At 37.0% G+C, this 25,000-nt stretch overlaps 1 protein-coding gene across 49 annotated transcripts in view; it reads right to left on the reverse strand.

Annotated features, from left to right (window-relative positions):
- The window catches only part of ank1a (ankyrin 1, erythrocytic a), a 222,930-nt gene that overhangs the window by 98,057 nt on the left and 99,873 nt on the right, over positions 1 to 25,000 (reverse strand). For 33 of the 49 annotated variants that reach the window (NM_001442988.1, NM_001442992.1, NM_001442990.1 and 30 more), the window contains 20 exon segments: positions 1,417 to 1,437; positions 1,563 to 1,635; positions 2,377 to 2,469; positions 2,555 to 2,653; positions 3,874 to 3,972; positions 5,912 to 6,010; positions 6,336 to 6,533; positions 7,253 to 7,351; positions 7,676 to 7,774; positions 10,820 to 11,017; positions 12,740 to 12,838; positions 15,488 to 15,586; positions 15,688 to 15,786; positions 17,152 to 17,349; positions 17,579 to 17,677; positions 18,007 to 18,105; positions 18,180 to 18,278; positions 22,745 to 22,930; positions 24,616 to 24,714; positions 24,992 to 25,000. The exon segment at positions 24,992 to 25,000 is cut by the window's right edge and continues 90 nt beyond it. In NM_001442988.1, coding sequence (NP_001429917.1) covers positions 1,417 to 1,437; positions 1,563 to 1,635; positions 2,377 to 2,469; positions 2,555 to 2,653; positions 3,874 to 3,972; positions 5,912 to 6,010; positions 6,336 to 6,533; positions 7,253 to 7,351; positions 7,676 to 7,774; positions 10,820 to 11,017; positions 12,740 to 12,838; positions 15,488 to 15,586; positions 15,688 to 15,786; positions 17,152 to 17,349; positions 17,579 to 17,677; positions 18,007 to 18,105; positions 18,180 to 18,278; positions 22,745 to 22,930; positions 24,616 to 24,714; positions 24,992 to 25,000 — 2,164 coding nt within the window. 49 annotated transcript variants of the gene reach the window in all.

Here is a 25,000-nt window from a genome sequence, read left to right on the forward strand (position 1 = left end):
GACTGACTGACTGACTGATTAATTTGTAGATTGGTTGGTTAGTTGTTTGATTGGTTTAATGACTAATTAACTGGTTGGTGGGCTTGTTGATAAATTGATTGATTGTTTGGTTGATTGATTCATTAGTTGGCTGATTGATTGGTTGATTTTTCAATTGATTGATTGGTTAAATGATTGACTGATTGACTGATTGATTGATTGATTGATTGATTGATTGATTGATTGATTGATTGATTGACTGACTGATTGATTGATTGATTGACTGACTGACTGACTGATTGATTGATTGATTGATTGATTGATTGATTGATTGATTGATTGATTGATTGATTGATTGGTAGGTTGATTGATTGGTTGATTGATTAATGGATTTATTGACTGAATAATTTGTTGATTAATTAGTTAGTTGGTTGACTGACAGACTGATTGATTGATTGATTGATTGATTGAATAATTGATTGATTGATTAATTAGTTGGCAGATTGCTTAGCTGGTTGATTGGTTTATTGACTGATTAACTGGTTGATTGGTCAGTTGACTGATTGGTTGATTGATTGACTGATTGATTAATTGATTTGATGATTTAGTAATTGATTGAATGATTATTGATATTTGTTAATTGATTTACGGATTAAATGATTGATTAATTGCTTGGTTGGTTTATTGACTGATTAACTCGCTGTTTGGTTGATAAACTGATTGATTGGTTGCTTGACTGATTGGTTCATTGACTGATTGTTGATTGAGTAATTAGTTGATTAATTGGTTGGTTGGTAGGTTGATTGATTGATTAATTGATTGATTTACTGATGGACTGATGGTTGATTGATTAGTTGATTGGTTTATTTGTATGTTGATTATTTCATTAATTGATTGGTTGGTCTGACTGACTGACGGATTAACTGACTGACTGACTGACTGACTGACTGACTGACTGATTGATTGATTGATTGATTGATTGATTGATTGATTGATTGATTGATTGATTGATTGATTGATTGATTGATTGATTGATTGATTGATTGATCGATTGATACACCACTTTTTGTTTCTGGCACACTGAAATCTTAGTCACAAGTTCATGTTGACACCACAGCTGCTTTTCCATAAGTTCTACTGAACTAAATTCAAGAAAATCTGTTCTGCTTCAGTACAAAAATGAAAAAAGAGATGAAGCAGGTTAGTGGGAGAGGATTCATTAATAGTTACTGTAAGCAATCTGCCACAGTTAGCAACCTTGAGGAATAAAAGCAGGCTTATCATCGCACACATGCTAATGTCACATTCATCGTAATTTATCATAAGTGCACCAGACAATGACAATGTGTGTGTTTGTGTGTGTGTATGTGTGTGTGTGTTTGAAATGAAGTCACTGACAATGACCACCGCACACAGAAGAAAGAGGGAAGTTCATACCTAATGTTAGCTGTGCAATTCCTAGAAAAACCAAGAGGAATCTACTTCAGGATGCTCTTTAAATGCCTGATCATTGTCTTGTATTCAAATAAGTAAATGCTAATAACTCAAAAACAGATTGTGATGGTGAATAGAGTTGTTTTTACCTTCATCTTCAGACACATCCAGGATCTCATCAACGGTTTCAGGAAAACTCATGCGATGTTTTTCAGTGGTGGTCTGAAATAAATAAATATTGTTTTTTTTATATCAATGATATTTTACAGTAGGAATACCCATTGTATTAAATGTTTTAATATATGGTTTGTTGGCTGGTGTTGTTTGGAAATAGCCTAAATAGGCATTTTAGATTATTTTTTTTTTTTAACAAATTACCTTTAGACGTGTTTGCATATAATTAGATGGACAAAAATGCTTTAATATTTGTATTTATTTTTAAAAAAACCTATTAAATGACCTGAGAGGAAGTAAATAATAATTTATTGGTTAGACACTTAGGGAATATAAATGTAATATTTAATGTACTTAATATTTGTGATTTAATAAACTTTTATTTAAATCCTTTAATATAGAGAGAAATAAATCTGTAAAATTACAGAAAATGGACTGGAAGCTTGTTACACTTTTTGTAGTGTAATATACAACACCAACCAATACCAACACCAGACAATATAGCACAGCAAACTATTAAAAATGTTAAAAGAAAGTTAACAAAAATTTTAATTATTTAAATTAATAAAGTTAATAAAATTAATGTTAATAAAAGTCCAACTTATTAAGGTTAAAAGTTGTCAGAAGAAAAATCAGGGTCTCATAAATAAAAGATAAACACATGGATCACAAAACCCTGAAAACTGCTAATTTACTGATATTTTTAAGGTGTAGCATGCATTTAAGCATCTGAAAGCATTACGTTCAGTTTGTACCTAAATATGTTAATTTAATTACAATTTTTCTTACCATAGTGACCGTCTCTTCAGTGACCAGTTTGAGCACATCGATGACTGAAATATATCCAAGCCGCTTGGCGATGGCAAGAGCAGAGGTGCCATTCTATAGAAAAACATTACCATGTCAAACATCCAGCATATTTTTAAAAGCAATGATAGTGATCGTTTAGTATTGGCATGGCTCTTACAGATGTAACTTCATTCGGTTGTGCTCCATGTTTCAGCAGAAGCGTCACGATGTCCGTATGACCCTGCTGAGCAGCCTGATGTAGCGGCGTGTAGCTCATCTAACAAAAAGAGGATGAAGAAAGCAAGAAAAATCATGCTTGAGATCTCTATAAGGGTCTTGCTTTTTACAAGATGACTTATGAAAGATCTCTGTGGGCCTCAAAATACTGTGTACATGTTGTAGTACATATGTTATGTACTATAAGAATTTTCAGGAAATCAGTCGAGCAATAAAATGACTCTGGTTTCGTTCTAATTAAAGATGTTTACTAAATTCTAATGCATTATAACAATAATGACTGAGTTTTCTTTCCATTTTTTACTTTGGTAACTCGTAACCTTACTTAAAATAGTCCAATAAATATAGAGCAAACCATCTTTAACAAAGGACAAGGGGTCAAATCAGCTAATGTACACAATCAAACATACCAAAATATGTAAATTGTACATGTATTTGAGCACTATTAATAAAATATATTGTGTATATAATGTAATGTGTATTTATATAGCACCTTTATCATGTATGGCCTTACACGGGACTTAATATTCAATCAATTTGATATTCATTCTAATTACACCATGCTATAAATGCCTCTTTTTGAGTAAAAGCTATTTATTTTTGTGTGTGTGTGTGTGTGTGTGTGTGTGTGTGTGTGTGTGTGTGTGTGTGCGTTTACATGCAAATGAGCTGCTGCTGCTCCACATTACTGATATGCAGAACTGACTATGCTTTGTCCCTTCGCAGATATTTTGTATTTCTTGAAACTCCATATAAACTAAGCTTTTTTGCACTGTAACTGATGATAAACAGTAAAAATTACCAATTTTACTCCTTCCTAACAGGGTAAACCACCAACAATCAAGTATGCATGATTATTTGGTGTCATGGCATTGCAATCAAAAAATGTGATTATAATGGAAGTCAATGGGGCAAGAACAGCCCCCAACATAACGAAAGGGTAGTCAATTTGCTTTATAAAGTGTATTGCTGACTTTTGTTTCTACTTCAAAGCAGTTCACATCAGCAAAAATCATTCCGTTTGCTGAAACACCGAGAAACTGTGGGTAGATTAAGCCTCAACATCACCTCAGAGTAGATGAAAACAACCTGAACTGCACACAGGGGTTTACTAACCTAGGTATGAATATCATCAATTGTCTAATTCACAAATGTAATCTTTTCTCATGAAAAAAGCAATCCAAGCAAACTCAACTGAGACGAAGATAAAGGTCTGACATTGAAAACCAAGTGACTAAATCAAAAGCAGTGTTTGTTTACCCTGGTCTTGCAGTTTACGTTGGCCTGTTGCTGTAAGAGAAACTTCACCATCTTGATATTCCCATAATGACAAGCCACGTGAAGCGGAGTGTAACCCATCTGAAGAGAAATCAACAGTGATACTCATAATCATTCATTATTGTCAAGTATAAAGTAAAGTACTATGCAGAGATTCAAGTGAAACAAAATTCAACAAAGTGAAACAACAACTTTCCTTTGATCAACATTTCACTGTGGTGTGTGTGTATATATATATATATATATATATATATATATATATATATATATATATATATATATATATATATATATATATATATATATATATATATATATATATATATATATATATATATATATATATACAGGGCTTTACATTAACACCCGCCAACCCGCCAAATGTGGGTAGATTTCAGCTTTGGCGGGTTAGACAGACACCTCCCTTAGCCACTTTGGCTGGTTGAAAATAATTTTTAAATTGTAGTTTTCCTAAAAGCAGGGTTCGACAACAGGCTATAATGATGGCCCAATATGCGTGCAAATGTGATCTTAAAAATCGAGAAGTAAAATATTTGTGATCACACGAGCAGAAGAAAGCAAATGAATACCGAATGAGAGGATGATGATCACTCGCGCTAATAGCTGATGTAAAGCGCGCAACTGCTTAAAACGCGTGCGCGCTTCCGAATCGTGAAGCAACCGTGTCTGGAACAGGTTCTGGAAACGCAACTGTCATCGTTTCTCTTTAAATAAACTAGACAAATAGTGATGAACATGCACCCACAGTCCTGATGCTTTTAAGAGCTCAACATAAGAGATTAACATTGGAAAATTAATTGCCACAGTGGCCGGTGATTAAAAAAGTTAATGTAAAGCCATGTATATATATATATATATATATATATATATATATATATATATATATATATATATATATATATATATATATATATATATATATATTAATTTGATAAACATGCATACATACAAAACAATTTTGTGTGTGTGTGTGTGTGTGTATGTGTAAATTCCGCTTTTAAATAATAGGTCTCCTATAGCTTTCGCCATGAGGCTGTGTTCAAAATGACATCAATGTTTTCAAAGTGCACTGCGAAGGGAGCACAATTGTCAACATGAAGATTGCTAAAACTAAACTGTAAAAAAAAAAAGTTTAAAAGCAAATTGCAGCTAAGAGAGATGACCTTAATGCTTTTTTACTTTTAATAATTCCAACTTTGAATGTTAGAATGTTCTAAATGAATAGGGCATAGGGGGGATAAGTGGGAATAGAACACAGCCAGGACTATAATTCTAACTACAGCTCCAGAGTTGTAGTTGCGAGTGCTCAAATTTGCGACGCAGTTTGCGAATGTTCGTTCCAGCGACAGATTTAGGAAATGGCAAATCAACAATTTATGTTCGTATCGACTTTAGTTGGCTAACGATGGTTTTGGGAAATTAACACTAGTTAGCCTCATTAACCTAGTTAAGCCTTTAAATGTCACTTTAAGCTGTATAGAAGTGTTTTGAAAAATATTTAGTAAAATATTATTTACTGTCATCATGGCAAAGATAAAATAAATCAGTTATTAGAGATGAGTTATTAAAATTATTATGATTAGAAATGTGTTGAAAAAATCTGCTCTCTTTTAAACAGAAAACGGGGAAAAAAATAAACGGGGCTAATAATTCAGCGGGGCTAATAATTCTGACTTCAACTGTATATGTAGTATATATATGGTACACGCTCATATATCATATCAAAACAAGCTTTTACTTTACATGCAAACAATCATGTTGAATTAAAAGCTTTTTTTATATATCTGACTTTTTTAAATCAATAGATTTGTCTCTAGCTGTAATTTTTTCTGAATATTTTTCTGAATTCAGTTGTTAAATGTGGTTGTTAATCTCCTAGATGACAGAACTGTTTAAAGTGCTTTAAAGTGAACTGATGGCTTTATTTACCATCAGTTTTAACATTCTATTCATGCGCTATAAAAAAGCCCATTGCATAGTAAAAGAGGTGAGTTTTTACCCGTGTGGCAGCATAAACAGATGCTCCATGTTTCACTAGTATATCAGCAATCCCAACATGCCCTTCCTGAGCCACAAGATGAAGAGGAGTCAGACCGCTCTGAGGAGAGAAAACACATTGAGTACGTCTCTTAATAGGCTTACAACAAATTTCTACTGTATTTAGCAATACTGGTAACACTTTTCTTAACTACTTATATAGTATAATATACTTAATTGCTATTGTATGGTTAAAAATACAACTATAAATTACTAGAATTGTTTTTCATGTGGGATGACCATTTTGCTGCCATGCAGACACTGTTATTTACTGTGTTTCAAGTTCAACTTTGTTTTGGCTGGTTCACAAAGCCAATTAAGATTGGGTTTGGAATTGGGGAGAGCTTGCTTTTTATTTTTAAAAAAGAGAGAAATACTGAGCTCACCTTATTGCCAAGGTTTACATTGGCCTGCTTGGAGATGAGCAGTAACACCATGTCAGGTTGACCCTCTTGAGAGGCGAGGTGTAAAGGTGTGACCCCTTGCAGAGACTCAGCATTGGCAGACGCCCCGTGCTGCAGTAAACTGCTCGCCACCTCCGCCTGGTTCTGTTTGGAAGCAATGTGGAGCGGAGTATAGCCATTCTGCCAAGAGGGAAAACAAATATTTAAGCTTAGCTTAGCATAGGTCATTGAATCGGATTAGACCATTAGCATCTCACTCAAACACATATTTTTTCATTCAATCATTTTCTTGTCGGCTTAGTCCCTTTATTAATCCGGGGTCGCCACAGCGGAATGAACCGCCAACTTATCCAGCACGTTTTTACGCAGCGGATGCCCTTCCAGCTGCAACCCATTTCTGGGAAACATACACACATTCACACACACATACATACACTACGGATAATTAAGCCTACCCAATTCACCTGTACAGCATGTCTTTAGACTGTGGGGGTAACCGGAGCACCCGGAGGAAACCTACGCGAACGCAGGGAGAACATGCAAACTCCACACAGAAACGCCAACTGAGCCGAGATTCGAACCAGCGACCCAGCGACCTTCTTGCTGTGAGGCGACAGCGCTACCTACTGCGCCACTGCTTCATCAAAGAACTTTGCTGCCATACTATGTAAAAGTGATTGGCGGTTCATTCTGCTGTGGAAACCCCTAATAATTCAGGGACTAAGCTGAAACAAAAATGAATGAATGAATGAATTATATAGTGGAATTGGATTAACTATATTGGCTGTAGTGTGTGAATAATCCCATGTTTCCTAAAACGATTGCAAGAGTAATTGGCGGTTCGTTCCACTGTGGCAAAAAGAGTGATTGAGTGAGTCAGAGTTACAATAGCACCATACCCGTGCGGCGCTGTGTGGTGATCCTCCTTTGCTGAGTAAAAGATTGACCACATCTAGATTGTTATGATGGACGGCCACATGCAGCGGCGTGAGTCCAACCTGCAGAGGAGAATTCATCCTAAATCACTGCCAATAATAATAATAATACATCACAAATGAAAATACAAGAATCCTGATTAAATCTTTAATAATTATACTTAAAAACTAATTAAAAACTGTTTTAATAACCTGTTTTAACAATATTCTGTTGCATTTTTTTTAAAAGTACAGGTATTTTGCTGATAAGCAATGTACTAACGCATATGTAAAGTATATTATATTCTATAAGTGGGTGACAAATTCAGAAACTAAACTTAAGCTAAGCTAAAAAAAAAGTGACATTGCATTCAGTTCACACTCGTTATTATTAAATCTGAATCATACTTTTCCGGCAGCGTTTGGATTTGCTCCCCTCTCCAGAAGCAGAACTGCCACGTCCACCTTTCCGTATTTGGCTGCAACATGAAGAGGAGTGAAGCCTTTCTGCAGGACACCCAAGACAGAGAAAGAGACTGTCAGTACACAAGCAGAACTACTGTAATACAGTAGTTAATTTTTCTAGTTGTGGTTAATTGGTCAAGCTTTTATCATGACATACGGCATTACCATAATATTGACCCAAGCTGGAAAAAAGGTTACTTTAATACACTGCAAAAATGCTTTTCTTGCTTAGATTTTTTGTCTTGTTTCTGGTCCAAATATCTAAAAATTCTTAAATCAAGAAGAATTTTCAAGACAAGCAAAACATATTGTCTTGTTTAAAGAAATAATATGCCAATATAAAGTGAGTTTTTCCTTAAAACAAGCAATGAGGTAAGCAAAATAATCTTGTTTTTTTTTATTTATTTTTTTTATGTAAGATTATGTTGCTTACCCCTTTGGCAGATTATTTTGCTCGTTTTAAGGAAAAACTCACTTTATATTGGCATATTATTTCTCAAAACAAGACAATATGTTTTGCTTGTCTAGAAAATGCTGCTTGAAATAAGAAATTTTAGATATTTAGAAAAGAAACAAGACAAAAAAAATCTAAGCAAGAAAAGCATTTTTTGCAGTGTAACTAAACATACTGGTACAAAAAAACTTGTTACCCTCAATTTCTTTGAATCAAATAGACTTTTGATTACAAAAACAGATGGCTGGCTTCTTTTTTTTCTAACCACAAGATAATTGTTTATAGTTTAACATTTACATGATTATGGAGTTATTCATCATTTAAAAAATATGTTTGATTTATTTTTTGTTGTGGTTAATTTAATATTATTATTTATAGTATATGCATATGTGTATGATATTTTGTTATTCCATCTATTTTGGCAAAACCAACACAACAAAACCACATTTGCTCAACATTGATTAGTAAAATAATTATAATTCACAAATAAAGACAACCTTTAAGTTATATGTTAAGATTGAATGTTTAATTTTGTGCATACTCAAAAGGTTTAAGAAAAAAAAAAGTATTTTTAATCATATTTATATGTGGTATGATATGTGTGTATTTATGTGTATAATATATTTATTCATCCATGATGCGAATCTCCCATTACACCACATCCCAAAGCTGCTCTATTGGATTGAGCTCTGGTGACTGTGGAGGCCATTTGAGTACAGTGAACTCATTGTCATGGTCAAGAAATCAGTCTGAGATGATTCACGCTTTATGACATGGTGGGTTATCCTGCTGGAAGTAGCCATCAGAAGATGAGTACACTGTGGTCATAAAGGGATGGACATGGTCAGCAACAATACTCAGGTAGGCTGTGGTGTTGACACGATGCTCAATTGGTACTAATGGGCCCAAAGTGTGCCAAGAAAATATTCCCCACACCATTACACCACCACCACCAGCCTGAACTGTTGATACAAGACAGGATGAATCCATACTTTCATGTTGTTGACACTAAATTCTGACCCGACTATGCAAATGTTGCAGCAAAAATGGAGACTCATCAGAGCAGGCAACGTTTTTTATCTGCTCTTGTCCAGTTTTGGTGAGTCTGTGTGAATTGTAGCCTCAGTTTCCTGTTCTTATCTGACAGGAGCGGCACCCGGTGTGGTCTTCTGCTGCTGTAGCCCATCCGACTCAAGGTTGGACGTGTTGAGTGTTCAGAGATGCTCTTCTGCAGACCTCGGTTGTAACGAGTTACTTTTGCCTTGTGTCAGCTGGAACCAGTCTGGCCATTTTCCTCTGACCTCTGGCATCAACAAGGCATTTGCGCCCACAGAACTGCCGCTCACAGGATATTTTCTCTTATTCTGTAAACCCTAGAGATGGTTGTGCGTGAAAAACCCAGTAGATCAGCAGTTTCTGAAATACTCAGACCAGCCCGTCTGGCACCAACAACCATGCCACGTTCAAAGTCACTTAAATCCCCTTTCTTCCCCATTCTGATGCTCGCTTTGAACTGCAGCAGACCGTCTTGACCATGTCTACATGCCTAAATGTATTGAGTTGCTGCCATGTGATTGGCTGATTAAAACTGTGCGTTAACGAGCAGTTGGACAGGTGTACCTAATAAAGTGGCTGGTGAGTGTATACTGGGGGTGTCAAAATGAATCGTTTCTTCGGTGCACTGCGATGCAGCCGCGGACAATTCGGTATCGGTTCAGTGATAATAATCATAACCGGTTATTACTGACGTCATTTACTTCATATGCGCTCTATCGCGAGGGAGGAGATTGCGAGTATTTACAACGCTTTAACTACTTAAAACTCATAAACTGTGCACAATTTCACTGTGTGTGTTTGCTGGATCAGTCTTTCACTGACATATACAACAATACCCCCTATTTCACTGAGATCCAGAGAATGAAAGTAGCATACTCCATTTCTCTCTCTCTCTCTCTCTCTCTCTCTCTCTTTCTCACACACACACAGTGGCCCATTTGACCTGCTGGCGTGGCTTTTCTTCTCTTCCCGGCTGTTTTACAGCGTTACTTTTGCATACAGAAACGAGCGCGTGTCTGCAGAGTTTTCTCCACCGTGTCAATATTACATCAGCTGTGAGATCGCCGCTGCCGCCTGCCGCTTATCAGTATCACTCATCTGTGAAGAACGCAGCGCGCAAGAGCCAATCGCAACCGTTTTTTTTTTTGAGGGTGTTACCAATCAAAGGGGTGTAAGAGAAATAGACAAGGATCAGAAATTGAGCTGGATGTTTATATTTGTTTATATTATTTGCTAAATGCTCGTTTTGTTTAAAGTTGCAGTTTATATTTCTGACTGTTTGTATTAAATGACAAAATTGTATTACAAATAGTATATAAATATAAATATATTCATACATTTTAATACAAGAAATGCTGCTGTGAAGAAAATATAAAACTGTGTATGGAAAGCACCGTCAATGCACCGTGATGCACTGAAATATCGAATTGAACCGAATCGATGGCATGATAATCGTAACCGAACCGAACCGAACCGTGAGACTAGTGTAGGTTCACAGCTCTAGTGTATACATCCATTTTGTACATGTTCATTATCACAATATATTAAATTATTGATTACAAGCATATGAACAGTACCTTGGTCATTTTGGTGAGCTGGGCGTTCATGTCCAGGAGGATGCTGGCAGTTTGTGTGTGTCCCTCGCGGGCCGCGATGTGCAGCGGTGTGTGTCCTGCTGTGGTGGTGGAGTTTGAGTTGGCCTTGTGCTCCAGAAGCAACTTCACCATCTCGTTGTGGCCCATGCGGGAGGCACAGTGTAGCGGCGTCTGGTCATCCTGATGCAGGAGGTGAAGGAAGAGATCAGTCATTGGAAAAAAAGTTTATATACAGTTGAAATCCAAATTATTAGCACCCCTGTATATTTCTTTCCCTAATTTATGTATTTTTTGGTGAAAAGACGATTTTTTAACACATTTCTAAACATAATAGTTTGTACTAGAGACAATCGAAAAGAAAATATTGCTTAAGGAGGTTAACAATATTGAAAATTAAAAACTGCTTTTATTGTAGCTAAAATATAAAAAAATATAAAATAATAAAAAGAAATACAAAAAAATAAATATAAATATAAAAAAAATAAATATAAATAAATAGAATAAATTAAATATAATAGAAATATAGGAAATACTGTGAAAAATTCATTTTTTATCTGATTTGATTTACTTATTTTCGATCAAAAATATCATACATAAAATATCATTAGCAAAAAATAAATAAATTTCAACATGCTCGAAAATGGAGTGGGATGAAGCACAAGCTTATTATTTTCCCACCCCATTACCACATACTTCATTCATCTATTACTCAAACTTATTTCATCTTTTACTCATCTCTTTTTTTTACATGAGACAAATTTGATCCTTTTGGCGTCTTTGACATATTACATGTTTAAATCCATTTGTACCTTTACATTTTGTAACATAGACCCAAAGAAAAAAAAACATAGTACTGCAAATAGCCATTAAATAAAAATTCATCACCTTTCTCCTTGTATCCTTTTTCAATCACCTTCATCATTATATTTCTTTAATAATAGATATTTGTACAACTTTTTAAACTGATTATTATGCTGACATTGTTTGAAAGTCTGATTTAGACAGTTCCATAATTTCACACGACAGACAGACATACACAAACTTTTAAAATTGGCCTTGTTTTTAACCTCCTAAAATGTAGTTCTTTTATATATCCCCCTTGTCTTTCTTCAAAAACCTTTTGTATGCATTTTGGATGGGATTTATTCCTAGCTTTAAGCATAAACCGTGCTGTTTTAAATTTAACCAAGTCATTAAACTTGAGTATCTTTAATAAAAATAAAATAAAGGATTTGTATGCTCCAAATACCCCACACCTTCTAAATAAATGTTTAAAAAACGCACAGAATTGCAAATAGTTTTACTTAAGCAACCCTTAGGAGATTTTTTTATTGAATTATATATTCCTATTTCAGGAGGGTTAATAATTTTCCCTTCGGTTGTTTATATATATATATATATATATATATATATATATATATATATATATATATATATATATATATATATATATATATAATAAAATACTACCCTGAAAGAAATATATTTTATTAAAATAATAAATAAATATAAAATATATTTACTTAAAATATGAACATTTATTACAGGTACATTTATCAATTAAAATTCAAATGCGGGTTGGTAAATTATGAATTTAAGATTTAATGAAGAATATTCATATACACTGTTAAAAAATAACAGCACTTTACTGACTTTGGTAGGTCCATGAAGAACTGTTAACCTTTAAGGAAATTTATAGAGTTCTCAAAAGCGGAGAAGATTCCTTCTAAATTTAATTTTAACACTTAATTTTCAGCTGTCCTTGTTTCATGTGCTTACTATAGTAATTAAAATTAATTATGCATAATTACATGCGACTAACCATGAACTTTAGAAGTCTAGTTTATGGATTAATCCTAGCAAGATTGTACCTTAAAATAAAGTGTGACTAATGTGTTATACCTTGGCTTTGGCATCAACTGGAGCTGCATTTTGCAATAGGAATTCAGCAACTTCACAGTGTCCAGCTCGAGATGCCATATGCAGAGGGGTTTCCACTTTCTACAAACACACAAACATGCAGGTAAAAGGATCACAGAATATTACATCAAAACACCCTGGGCGGTATTTAACGATTTAAGCCAGGGGTGGGCAAACTTGGTCCTGGAGGGCTGGTGTCCTGCTGACTTTAGCACCAACACTAATCAAACACCTCTCAACATGCTAATTAGTGTCTTTGAGATTACTAGAAATCCTTAAGCAGATGTGTTTGATTAGAGTTATCAATTCATGCCGGTTCATGAAAAGCATCCCAAACGAAGGGCCGGAGAGATATGACCTGCTATATAAGTGAAGACACAACTACATATAAGAGCCCATATGCATTTTAATGTATTTTCTAAATTGAAATGTGAATATATTGTATTTTAAAACAACTCTATTGTCCAATTGACTTTTTGTTTTTGTTTACAAACATTCAAAATGTATTATTTCGCACAACAAAAGCAGTGCATTGCTAAAGTAGGCTTCTTCTACATTCAGACACATTCATATGTGATGTTTTGAACTGCATAGCAATTAGTGATGCAACATTATAGATTTTGGTTGTACGATATAGTCTGAAGAATAATCCTGGTTTCACGGTTATCACGTCTGATGTAATTTAGAACAACAAGCTTTATAATAGGGAAGTAGCTATTTAGATTAACTGTTGTTATCATCTGGGTTCATGCATATATAATCATTTTTATAATAATTCGTCTAACATATATTTTGTTTACATTGCACTGAAAGGCACGCACAACTCTCACCGTGAGATGTTTTCTACTGCGTCATTCTTACATTAGAGAAAACAAACTTGCAAGCGGAAAACACGTGATATGGGAACGGCCGCTGCTATAGTTAATTCGGTGTGCATGCGTAGTAGCCTCGGTGAACATACTTGAAACTTTAAACTAGCGCACAGTTGGCAACTTGTCAAAACTTTTCCGTGCAACAGAAATGCGGCTTAGAGAAGCCTTTACGATTAATTAACTGTGACAAATTAAAGCGCAGTTAATAGTGAAATCAGCTAATCGTTGCATCCTTATTAATGATTACAGTGCATTGTACAAAAGGCATTTTCTACCAAACGTATCCAAATGTATTCGGCTGTCCGCACCACTTGCTAATGGTGACTCACACTCAGCGCAGCCTCTGCAACTCATACTGAACAGAACAGACGCACGTCACTTCATAGCTATAGCAGTCGTTTTTCGATTGAACTAAATTTATTTTTATGTCTTGGTCACACTATTTAAAGGGCCAGAACAAATTGCCTCGGGGGCCGGGTTCAGCCCGCGGGCCGCCAATTGAATAGCCCTGATGCAGACAATAACAGTCGTTCACGTTTTAATGAGGACCTAATATGCAAAAACTTTAATGCTGTGTTTAAAACACAATTGTGTAGCAACAGTCTGTGAATATAAGCAGCTCCTAACGGTAAAAATGTATTAATTTTATTTTTTTATAATCACACTATAATCATGTCTGCAGATACACTATGATTGACATTCTCCCTTTTGTAGGTTTCATCAGAGGGGGAAAGCCCCGCCCACTATTGACGATCTCTCCCTCATTAGCATAGGGCATTCATCTTGTTTTTGAATCAGCTACTATGCTGACACTTCGGCATTTGCAGCTCCGCCCTTTCTTGAAAAGAGCACAATCTTATTTAAATTTAAAGCGACAGTCACCAAAACCACACATTTAGGAAAAAAGCCTAAAAGGGGCAGTTTCAAAGAATTTTAAAACATTATTTGTGTGGTATTTTGAGCTGAAACTTCACATACACACTCTAGGGAAACTATTTGACATCTTGCAAAAAGGGGCAGATTACTATAGGTCCCCTTTAAAACTATTTTTTCATTCATTCAATTTCTTGTCGGCTCAGTCCTTTTATTAATCCGGGGTCACCACAGCGGAATGAACCACCAACTTATCCACCACGTTTTTATGCAGGGGATGCCCTTCCAGCCGCAAACCATTTCTGGGTAACATCCACAAACACTCACACACACACACACACACACACACACACACTCATACACTACAGACAATTTAGCCTACCCAATTCACCTGTACCGCATGTCTTTGGACTGTGGGGGAAACCGAAGCACCTGGAGGAAACCCACGCGAACGCAGGGAGAACATGCAAACTCCACACAGAAATGCCAACTGAGTCGAGGATCGAACCAGCAACCTTCTTGCTGTGAGGCAACAGCACTACCTACTCTGCCACTGCTTTGCCCTAAAACTATTTAACTTATTTAAAAATATCTGTCTGCTACTGCGCATCCCTGTGTGTGTAATAAGCAATGTAAATGCACATTGTAGACCCACCTGCCACTAACAAGCTCTTTGAATAACTAAGAAAACTGCGCCATTGACTTCAGACCCGCTCTTTGTTGGTCAATAGTGTGGTCCATTTCAGTTGCATCAAAATAGCAATGCAACAACAATGTACCTTAACACACATTCTTTTCAGATCAGAGCACACAATAAGCACAGAAGCGTATGCTGTTTAAACAACATGATGCAGGATGTGAAAATGATACCTGCACCAGGCTGAAACTAGCAAAACATTATTAATAAAAAAGTGTATTTCCATGCTCCTCATTTTGCCTTACTTCAGAGTGTAGCAACTGCTGAGTGCTGATATATTCAACTCACCACATTTGAGGCGTTCGGCGAAGCTCCTTTTTGCATCAGTATCTTGACTATATTCAGATGACCCATGAAGGAGGACACATGCAGCGGGGTCAAGCCTGACTGTTGGACACCAAGCAATGACCCAGGTAAGACCTCTGAATGTATCACTGGAAAACTTTATTTTGGTAAATGAATGTTAAATGAATTATTGTTTGGCCCACCTCGGTTACAGCTTCCAGGGATGCAGAATGCTTTAATAGCAGGTCCATTACACGCATGTGGTTCTTCTTACAGGCAATGTGGAGCGGCGTGAATCCATTCTAGGGACATAATGAGTGGGCAAATATTTACATGTAGAGTAAAAATCAAATTTATTAGCCCTCCTGCGAATTTTTTATTCTCTCTTTTATTATATATTGCATATATTATATATATTATTTCCAATCCAGGCTCATTATGGATACGTACCCCTGTATACATTTCTGAATAGCGCGAAATATTGCACAGGAGATATGTTTTTTGTAGTTTTTGTTTTTGCGAATCCACCAGAGGCAGCTGTGTATGCTTTTTCAGCTCTCAAATTTCTCCTGCGAGTTTCTCCCGCCATTCGTACCTGCTCTTCTTGTGTAAATCCACCCGAGACCGCTGTCGACTGACTGACTGACCGATACCCTCCGCTTCCCTAAACCCAACCAATAGTGTTTTTTAAAGTATCGATCCCCCCCCGCCCACCATCTTTCCTAAACTCAACCAATAGTGTTTTCAAAAGCAATCCAGAAAAATAAAAGCCCTTGCCTGATTTTTACCATGTTTTCAGATTTTACCACGTTCTCACCCTCTTATTTACTTGTTTATTTTATTTTTTGCGTTTGTTTTTGTCTTAACTGCTTTTTGGAATCATTCTTTGCTGGGTTCGAACCCTGTGGGCGTGGTCAACTCCACTCTGCGTCTCAAGTCTTCCGGCGTTCGAGGCGAGCCAATAGGTAAATTGGTAACTGCGGAAAAGCTGTCCATGCAGAGGTAAGCAGTCAGCTGGTAGCGCAAAATGAAACAGAAGCCGGTGGTGGCGTCAAACAGCCGTCTAGTGTTTATTTTAAAGATCAAATGAAGCCATATGTAGTTCTAGCTACATAATTTGCGCTCTCCAGAAATAATCACAATGAGCCTGTGTTAAATATTTCACCAAGTGATGTTTAACAGAGCAAAAAATTTTTTACAGTATTTCCTATAATATTTTTGCTTAAGAGAAATGTCTTCTTTCTTTTAGTTTGACTGGAATAAAATCAGTTTTATAACAATTTTAAGGTCAATATTCTAAAAAAAACATATTTTTAATTGTCTACAGAACAAACCAGTTATCTAGTAACTTGTTTAATTAACCAAACCTGCCTAGTTAATCAAATTAACCTAAATTAAACCTTAAGCTGAATACTACTATCTTGAGAAATAATCAGTAAAATATTACGTACTGTCATCATGCCAAAGACAAAATAAATTAGAAATTAGTTATTAAAAATTTTATGTTTAAAAAAATACTTTCTCCGTTAAACAGCACTAGACAGAAATATGACATTTTGGAATTAAAATTTCGCACAAAGACCAACACATTCGACAGTAAGAACACCAGGGTAAATATAATCACATGCATTAATTGTGTGGAGTCTTCTTTGTGGAAGTGCACTGACCAGAGCGCGGGTGTTTGGTTTGGCTCCTTTATCCAGGAGCACCTTGGCCACGCGGTGATGCCCGCAGTGAGCCGCCACATGCAGAGGTGTCAGGTGGTCCAGAGTGATGTCATCGATCTCTGCGTTGTACTGTAAGAGCTGTCGGATACAGTCCAAGTGATCGCCCTGGGCTGCCATGTGGATCGGCGACAGGCCATTCTGTGCAGTGAACATATGAGGACATTTAGAGCTGCCAGTGACATTTGCTTTAGTAAAAATCCCACCAATTAAGCAGGGTTTTGTCCAATGCAGATTTTTTTTTTTTTTTTTTACGTTTCTTTAGCTTGCACTTTCTGATATTTAAAGTAAACAGTACTGAAGCTAAGGGGCTTAGCGTGAGTTTCTTTGTGTTTACATGTAAACCGTGTGTGTTTGGGTCAGAGCCTACTTTGGTCTTGGCCTGTATTGGGGCTCCTTGGTCCAGAAGGATCTCGATGATTCTCACATGGCCATTTCTGGCAGCACAGTGAAGAGGAGTCAACTCATCCTGAGGGAAGAACACAAGATCATGTACGCAAAGTTTTCTAGTGCCCTTAAAAAGTATCATTGTGACACCTGCTAGGACAAAAATCCTTTCAATATGTGAAATATTCCTTCTATCACGTGCCTTTGCTTTTATTTAGAACACAATACGCTCTTCAATCTGGCAACCTCCGCTTGCTTTTGTTTTGGTCCAGGTGCGCAATACCTAGTTCAACCACTGGGTCTCAAACTTACATACTGCATCTTTAAATAGTACTAGTACAGCTTTAATGGTATTTGTAGTGTAAACCTTCTGTGACTGCTTCTGAAGCTTTGTTTCATCATATAACATACTTTTGTCTTGGCATCGATCTTTGCTCCTCGGTCCAGCAGAAGTCTGACCATGATGACGTTCCCTCTCCTGGATGCGATGTGCAGCGGTGTGATCCCGTTCTGAAGGACAGAAACACATCAGCTAGCATGTAGCTGTAAGCAGACAACTTGCATAAAACAGTTTGAAAGCAGACCTTAGGTGTGAAGTTCACATCAGCTCCTCGGTTCAGAAGAAGCTGAGCAACATTCAGGTTTTCATAATGTGCTGCGATGTGGAGCGGCGTGAAGCCTGTCTGTAGAGGATCAAGGGAAACTGAGTCAGTGACCAGAACACTTTGCCTTGTCCATGTAAAATACAGTTATTCTTCTCTACACAGCTGTGTTGAATACTTGATTCTGATTGGTCAGTGGTGACATTCCAAGGTATGTTATTCCCAGATAACAGCCGCTAAATAACACACGCTCATCTGGGAACTTAAGATAACTTTGACCACCAGTTAATACGTTCACATACATACTTACACTCACATTCATGTTTATATGCTTGGCTGTCAAGCCATGGTTTATGACAGTTTGCCACAGCATTCTTTAAGTAAATAATACATAGGTTAGGGTATTTTATTTTATTCAGCTAGTTTAAGCTGTGTCCCAAATGGCACACTATACACTATGGACTATGTACTTATGCACTTACACACTCAACAGGATAGTATATGTAGGTAGTGTCGTCCGAAACAGCACACTAATGTTTTTTTACTAAGCGGAAATTCAAACCGTTTCACTAATGATGTTTGACGGTTGCCAAATCAGTGAATTAAACGACCGAATTATCAAATAATACCTGCCGTGAGTATAACCGCATTCACCACCGGGGGGCGCTATAATCACTCTCGTAGGAGAATTTTGCGTTCACCATCCAAAATAAATAAAGTATCCAACTTGTGCGCCCGATAGCTCCGCCCCTTCCGCTACATAAGCAAACCTGCAGTCGTTGAGTGCGTGAAGTGTCCATCATTCCACACTTCATTTTAGCGGCTGAATGAGTGCATCATCCTGGTAATTAAGTGCACTTATTATTTTTAGAGTTTTCAATTTGAACACACAACTTACACTATTTATACTACAAAACGGCGTAGAATAGTGCATAAGTATGCGATTTGGGACGCAGCTTTAGTTTCTGTCAGCTTCTGTTTTTGACCGTTTGGCGCCATCTAGTGTCTGAATAATGTGCAAGTTAGTGTATAGTTTGTCAGCTAAAGTAAAGTAATACGCTATTATGTAGCTTTTTGTGTCTAATTTGGATGTTTTGTGGGAAGTAGTCATGTAATAAGCCGGATAAAGTCTTATACAACAGCCTATTAAGCCTATCAGGCTGCAATAACAACCTCCTGCATGTGCTGTATCCCGAACTTACCCAGTGGAATCTTTAATGGAAAATTTCTGCTGCTTCATATTTTTGTGGAAAACAGCGACGTGGGTTTTTCAAGATTTGTTGATAAATTTAAAGTTTAGATGATTTGGAGATTTTCATAATAATGTAATGTCTTTACCGACAATAAAAAAAAATCTATTTACCATTTATTTTGGAGTATAAAAAAACACCAGTGAATACACTCACATGCATATATTTCCATTCACATTTAGCTATATATCTGCTTGTCTTTCATGCTTTGGATGCTTGACTGTTTGGCGGCATCTTGTGTCTTAATAATGCGCAGGTTGTTGTTAGTGCATTCTGGGTTATGTTGTTGCTCTTAAAAGTAGTAAACCGTAAACAAACAGAGCTCACTCAGAGTCTGTGTCTGAAGTCACATTTTGTGCCCTTGTTTACTATCCCATACACTGGTTCACTAATATGTAATGTAATGTAATGTGTATTTATATAGCGCATTTATTGTGTATGGCCTTACACCCAAAGCAGTTCACAATCATGAGGGGGGTCTCTCCACCACCACCAGCGTGCAGCATCCACTTGGATGATGCGACAGCAGCCACAGGACAACGGCGCCAGTGCTCTCACCACACACCAGCTATTGGTGGAGTGGAGAGACAGTGATAGAGCCAATTCGGTGGAAGGGGATGATTGGGAGGCCATGATCGTAAGGGCCGATAGATGGACTTTAGCCAGGACATCAGGGTTACACCCCTGCTCTTTCACGACAAGTGCCATGGGATTTAATGACCACAGAGAGTCGGGACCTCGGTTTAACGTCTCATCCGAAAGACGGCGCCCACTGACAGTGTAGTGTCCCCTTCACTTTTTACTGCGGCATTAGGACTCACACAGACCACAAGTTGAGCGCCCCCTGCTGGCCTCACTAACACCACTTCCAACAGCAACCTGGTGTTCCCTAGTGGTCTCCCATCCAGGTACTGACCAGGCTCAGCTCTGCTTAGCTTCAGTGAGTAACCTGTCTTGGGCTGCAGGGTGACATGGCTGTGCAATATAGTTCACTAGAGTCAATGAGCACAAATGAGTCAATACCGACACCTAATCACAATCACTAAAGGAAAGAGAAACAATAAACACAAACAGCGACTTCAAATACAGCATTACAGACAGTCAACTAAAATAAAACAACTTCAGTCTCAGCGAAGCGTCAGCTTCACTTACCAGTTTGACTTCCATACAGTTATTACTGAGCATTAGCAGAGGTTTATGCTTTGTTTAGTTTGGTGTTGCCGTAATGGGGTCGGTACATTCCAGCAGTACCATGCAAGATTTGATGAATGAATGTGGGTGCAGTTAAGTTATTCATGTATTGTTGAAGGGACTCTAGAAAAATCTCAAGCAAAAACGACTAGCAGCAAAAACTAAAATAAAAGCAATTTACAGGTGCAAGGCTAATTAACCACAGGCTAATTCTAGCGGTTTATACATAGAACTATAGGCCAATTCTTGTGGTTTATGTATGGAGCTTTTGGCTAATTTTTGTAGTTCATGCGTGGAACTAGAGGCAAAATCTAATGGTTCATGTATGGAGCTATATGCTAAACCTTGTTGTTCATGCATGTCTAATTGTCTAATTGTAGTAGTTCATGCATGGAACGATAGGCTAATTCTAGTAATTTATGCATGGAACTTTAGGCTAATTCTAGCGGTTTATGTGTGGGACTATAGGCCAATTCTTGTAGTTCATGCATGGAACTATGGCTAATTCTTGTAGTTCATGCATGGAACTATTGGCTAATTCTAATGGTTCATGTACGGAGCTATAGGCTAAAGTGTGTAGTCAAGCATGGAACTAAAGGCTAATTCTTGTAGTTCATATGTGGAACTATTGGCTAATTCTTGTAGTTCATGCATGGAACTATTGGCTAATTCTAATGGTTCATGTACGGAGCTATAGGCTAAAGTTTGTAGTCAAGCATGGAACTAAAGGCTAATTCTTGTAGTTCATGCGTGAAACTATTGGCTAAATCTTGTAGTTCATGCGTGGAACTAAAGGCTAATTCTTGTAGTTCATGCGTGTAACTAAAGGCTAATTCTTGTAGTTCATGCGTGTAACTAAAGGCTAATTCTTGTAGTTCATGCGTGTAACTAAAGGCTAATTCTTGTAGTTCATGCGTGTAACTAAAGGCTAATTCTTGTAGTTCATGCGTGTAACTAAAGGCTAATTCTTGTAGTTCATGCGTGTAACTAAAGGCTAATTCTTGTAGTTCATGCGTGTAACTAAAGGCTAATTCTTGTAGTTCATGCGTGAAACTATTGGCTAAATCTTGTAGTTCATGCGTGGAACTAAAGGCTAATTCTTGTAGTTCATGCGTGGAACTAAAGGCTAATTCTTGTAGTTCATGCGTGTTACTAATGGCTGATTCTAATGGTTCATGTACGGAGCTATAGGTTAAATTTTGTAGTCATGCATGGAACTGTAGGCTAATTCTTGTAGTTCATGCATAAAACTAAAGGCTAATTCTAATGGTTTATGCATGGAACTATAAGATGTTTCTAGTGATTCATGCATGGAACTATAGGCTAACTCCAGTGGTTCATGTGCAGAGCTATACACAGTACACTCAATTAAATTATGTCAAAATCAACTTTTATTTTTGATTTTGTTTAACGTTTAATGTTTTATTTTTGCCCAGCCATTTTTTTACAGCTACATACTGTAAGAGGCAGCTACGGTAAAGCACTGTAAAATAACAGTACATTAATGGCAACTGCAGCTGCCAGTATTTTACTGTTAATTTACAGAGCCATATATTTACAGTGTACAGAATTTACAGTAGTGCTCTTGTAAAAACAGTGTGTAGCTGGCAACCCAGCTTCCAGTATTTACTGTAAATTTACAATGAAATAAGTGTACTACACTATTAAAAATATCTTTTGATTAACAGTTTCTGCATTTTGTGGTTTACGAGTGTTTTCTGTTTATTTATGGTTGCGATTTGTATTATGGGATGTTGATCGCTGCTCTGTCCATTTTCGATGCTGAAAATTCAACTCTAAAGTTTAACAAAGTGACTTTTATTGGCATTATTCAGTAGTAGTTTGAGACAAGATATTGTTCAAGAAATAACAACTAAGTTTGTAAAATAAAAAATGTACTGGCAGCTTATTACCAGGTTTTTGTACCATAATATTACTTTAAACTATTCAAAATGTCAATCAAAGTCAAAGCTTTTCAACATCAAAAGCTTTTGGAGGAAAGACCAAGGTCCCATAAAGCAATTCAAAAGCATAAATAAGCAGAGAAAAAAACATGAATCACAAAATACGGAAAACAGAGTATAAAAACAATGAGTTTGCACAAACCTTGCTCAGGACGTCAGGATTGGGGTCATTCTGTAAGAGCACAGCGGCAGTGCGGGTGTCGTCGTTTCGGGCAGCGATGTGCAGTGCGGGAAGGCGGACCTTGCCCTTAGTACCGTGGTTGATGAGCAGGGCCACCACATTCTCATGGCCCTGCTGAAGAGCCACAGCAAGAGGGGTAAAGCCATCCTGCCAGAGACACAAACATTCAACATTCACATTTACACTGAACACAACCTAGGTCAAAACAGCAGATGACAGTGTGCGTCCTAAATGATACACTAAACACTTATACACTATTGACCTTATTTGGCAATGCAGAAATGCGCTAGTTTTGTCAATTGCTTTAGTACTGCCGATTCAGCTTCCTCTGGGAAAATTACTAACAGCAGAAAACAGCTAAACTACTTCCTTTACAAACAATTGTGTTCATGACTATACATAAAAATTTTAATACTATAATAAGAAAATATCAGCTTGCAACATCAAGCAGCAGAACGAGCTGTTTTTAATGTCTAAAGAATCAATGGAAGTGAATGAGAGCAGAAGTCTCTAGCCAAATAGAGCAAGGCAAATCTAGTGCATTTCATACACACTTCCGCACTTATACACTCAACCATATAGAGTTTAGTGTCGTCCTAAATGTAACACCAATTTTTTTTACTAAATGGAAATTTAGTTTAGGTTGCCAAATGTGTGAAATAAACCATCCAACTATCAAACAGTACCTCACTCACTGGCCACTTTATTAGGTACACATTACTACTACCGGGTTGGATCCCCTTTTGCCCTCAGAACTGCCTTAATCCATCGTGGTATAGATTCAACAAGACATTGGAAATATTCCTCAGAGATTTTGCTGTTGATGCAAGGCAGGATGGATCCATACTTTCATGTGGTTGACGCCAAATTCTGACCCGACCATCCGGATGTGGCAGCAGAAATGGAGACTCATCAGAGCAGGCAACGTTTCTTTAATCTTCTATTGTCCAGTTTTGGTGAGCCTGTGTCAATTGTAGCCTCAGTTTCCTGTTCTTAGCTGACAGGAGCGGCACCCGGTGTGGTCTTCTGCTGCTGTAGCCCATCCGCCTCAAGGTTGGACGTGTTGTGTGTTCAGAGTTGCTCTTCTGCAGACCTCGGTTGTAACGAGTGCATATTTGAGTTACTGTTGCCTTTTTATCAGCGGGAACCAGTCTGGCCATTCTCCTATGACCTCAACAAGGCATTTGCGCCCACAGAACTGGCGCTCACTAGATATTTTCTCTTTTTCAGACCATTCTCTGTAAACCCTAAAGATGGTTGTGTGTGAAAATCCCAGTAGATCAGCAGTTTCTGAAATACTCAGACCAACAACCATGCCACGTTCAAAGTCACTTAAATCCCCTTTCTTCCCCATTCTGACACTCGTTTTAAACTGCAGCAGATCGTCTAGACTATGTCTACATGCCTAAATGCATTGAGGTTCTGCCATGTGATTGGCTGATTAGAAATTTGCATTAACAAGCAGGTGGACAGCTGTACCTAATAAAGTGGCCGAAGAGTGTATTGTAAACTACTTAAAGAGACGAGTTAAAAATATTATATTTTTGAATAGTGTAGTTCTTTTTAACCTAACACTGAAAATGACCTTTTGAGTGTTTTTTCAGTTTGCTTTTTTTAAATTGTGCTTAATTTTTTTTTAAAGTACTTTATAAAATAACATTAAAGTATATTTTTGTTCACCATAAAAGCATTACTTTAACCATATTTCAAAGACAATAGAAGAAATCACAGAATTACATAAAAATTAAAAGGCATGCATAAAAAATGACGTTCCATTTGCACTTAAATAAGTCAGTGATGTGCATAGGAAAGCCTCTGATCAATGTCATTACCTCAGTTGGAATGGTCTGATTGGCTCCGTTATCCAGCAGAAACTTCACAACCTCCAGATGATTCTCTTGTGCTGCCATGTAGAGCGGCGTGAAGCCCTTCTGTTGCAGACACACATAAACACACATATATGCAGAAACACTACCCAAACTAACACAAGCACACAAATACACGGATGACAGTACAGGCAGACAGTTGGCGTTTACACTGAAAACCACTGAAAACTGCACACTCAGAATCACTGTAGAACATCGAAATGGGGGAAAGAAAACACATTATATATTGTGATTTAGAGCAGTGTTAGGTGAGATGTTAGTTTATAGATGTGTGAATATTATAAGTAATCCACAAAAAGACAAAGTTTAAAAAGTAGCTCACCTGAGACTG

The sequence above is a fragment of the Danio rerio genome, chromosome 5, assembly GCF_052040795.2.
Source record: "Danio rerio strain M-AB ecotype USA chromosome 5, GRCz13ab, whole genome shotgun sequence".
NCBI lineage: Eukaryota > Metazoa > Chordata > Actinopteri > Cypriniformes > Danionidae > Danio > Danio rerio.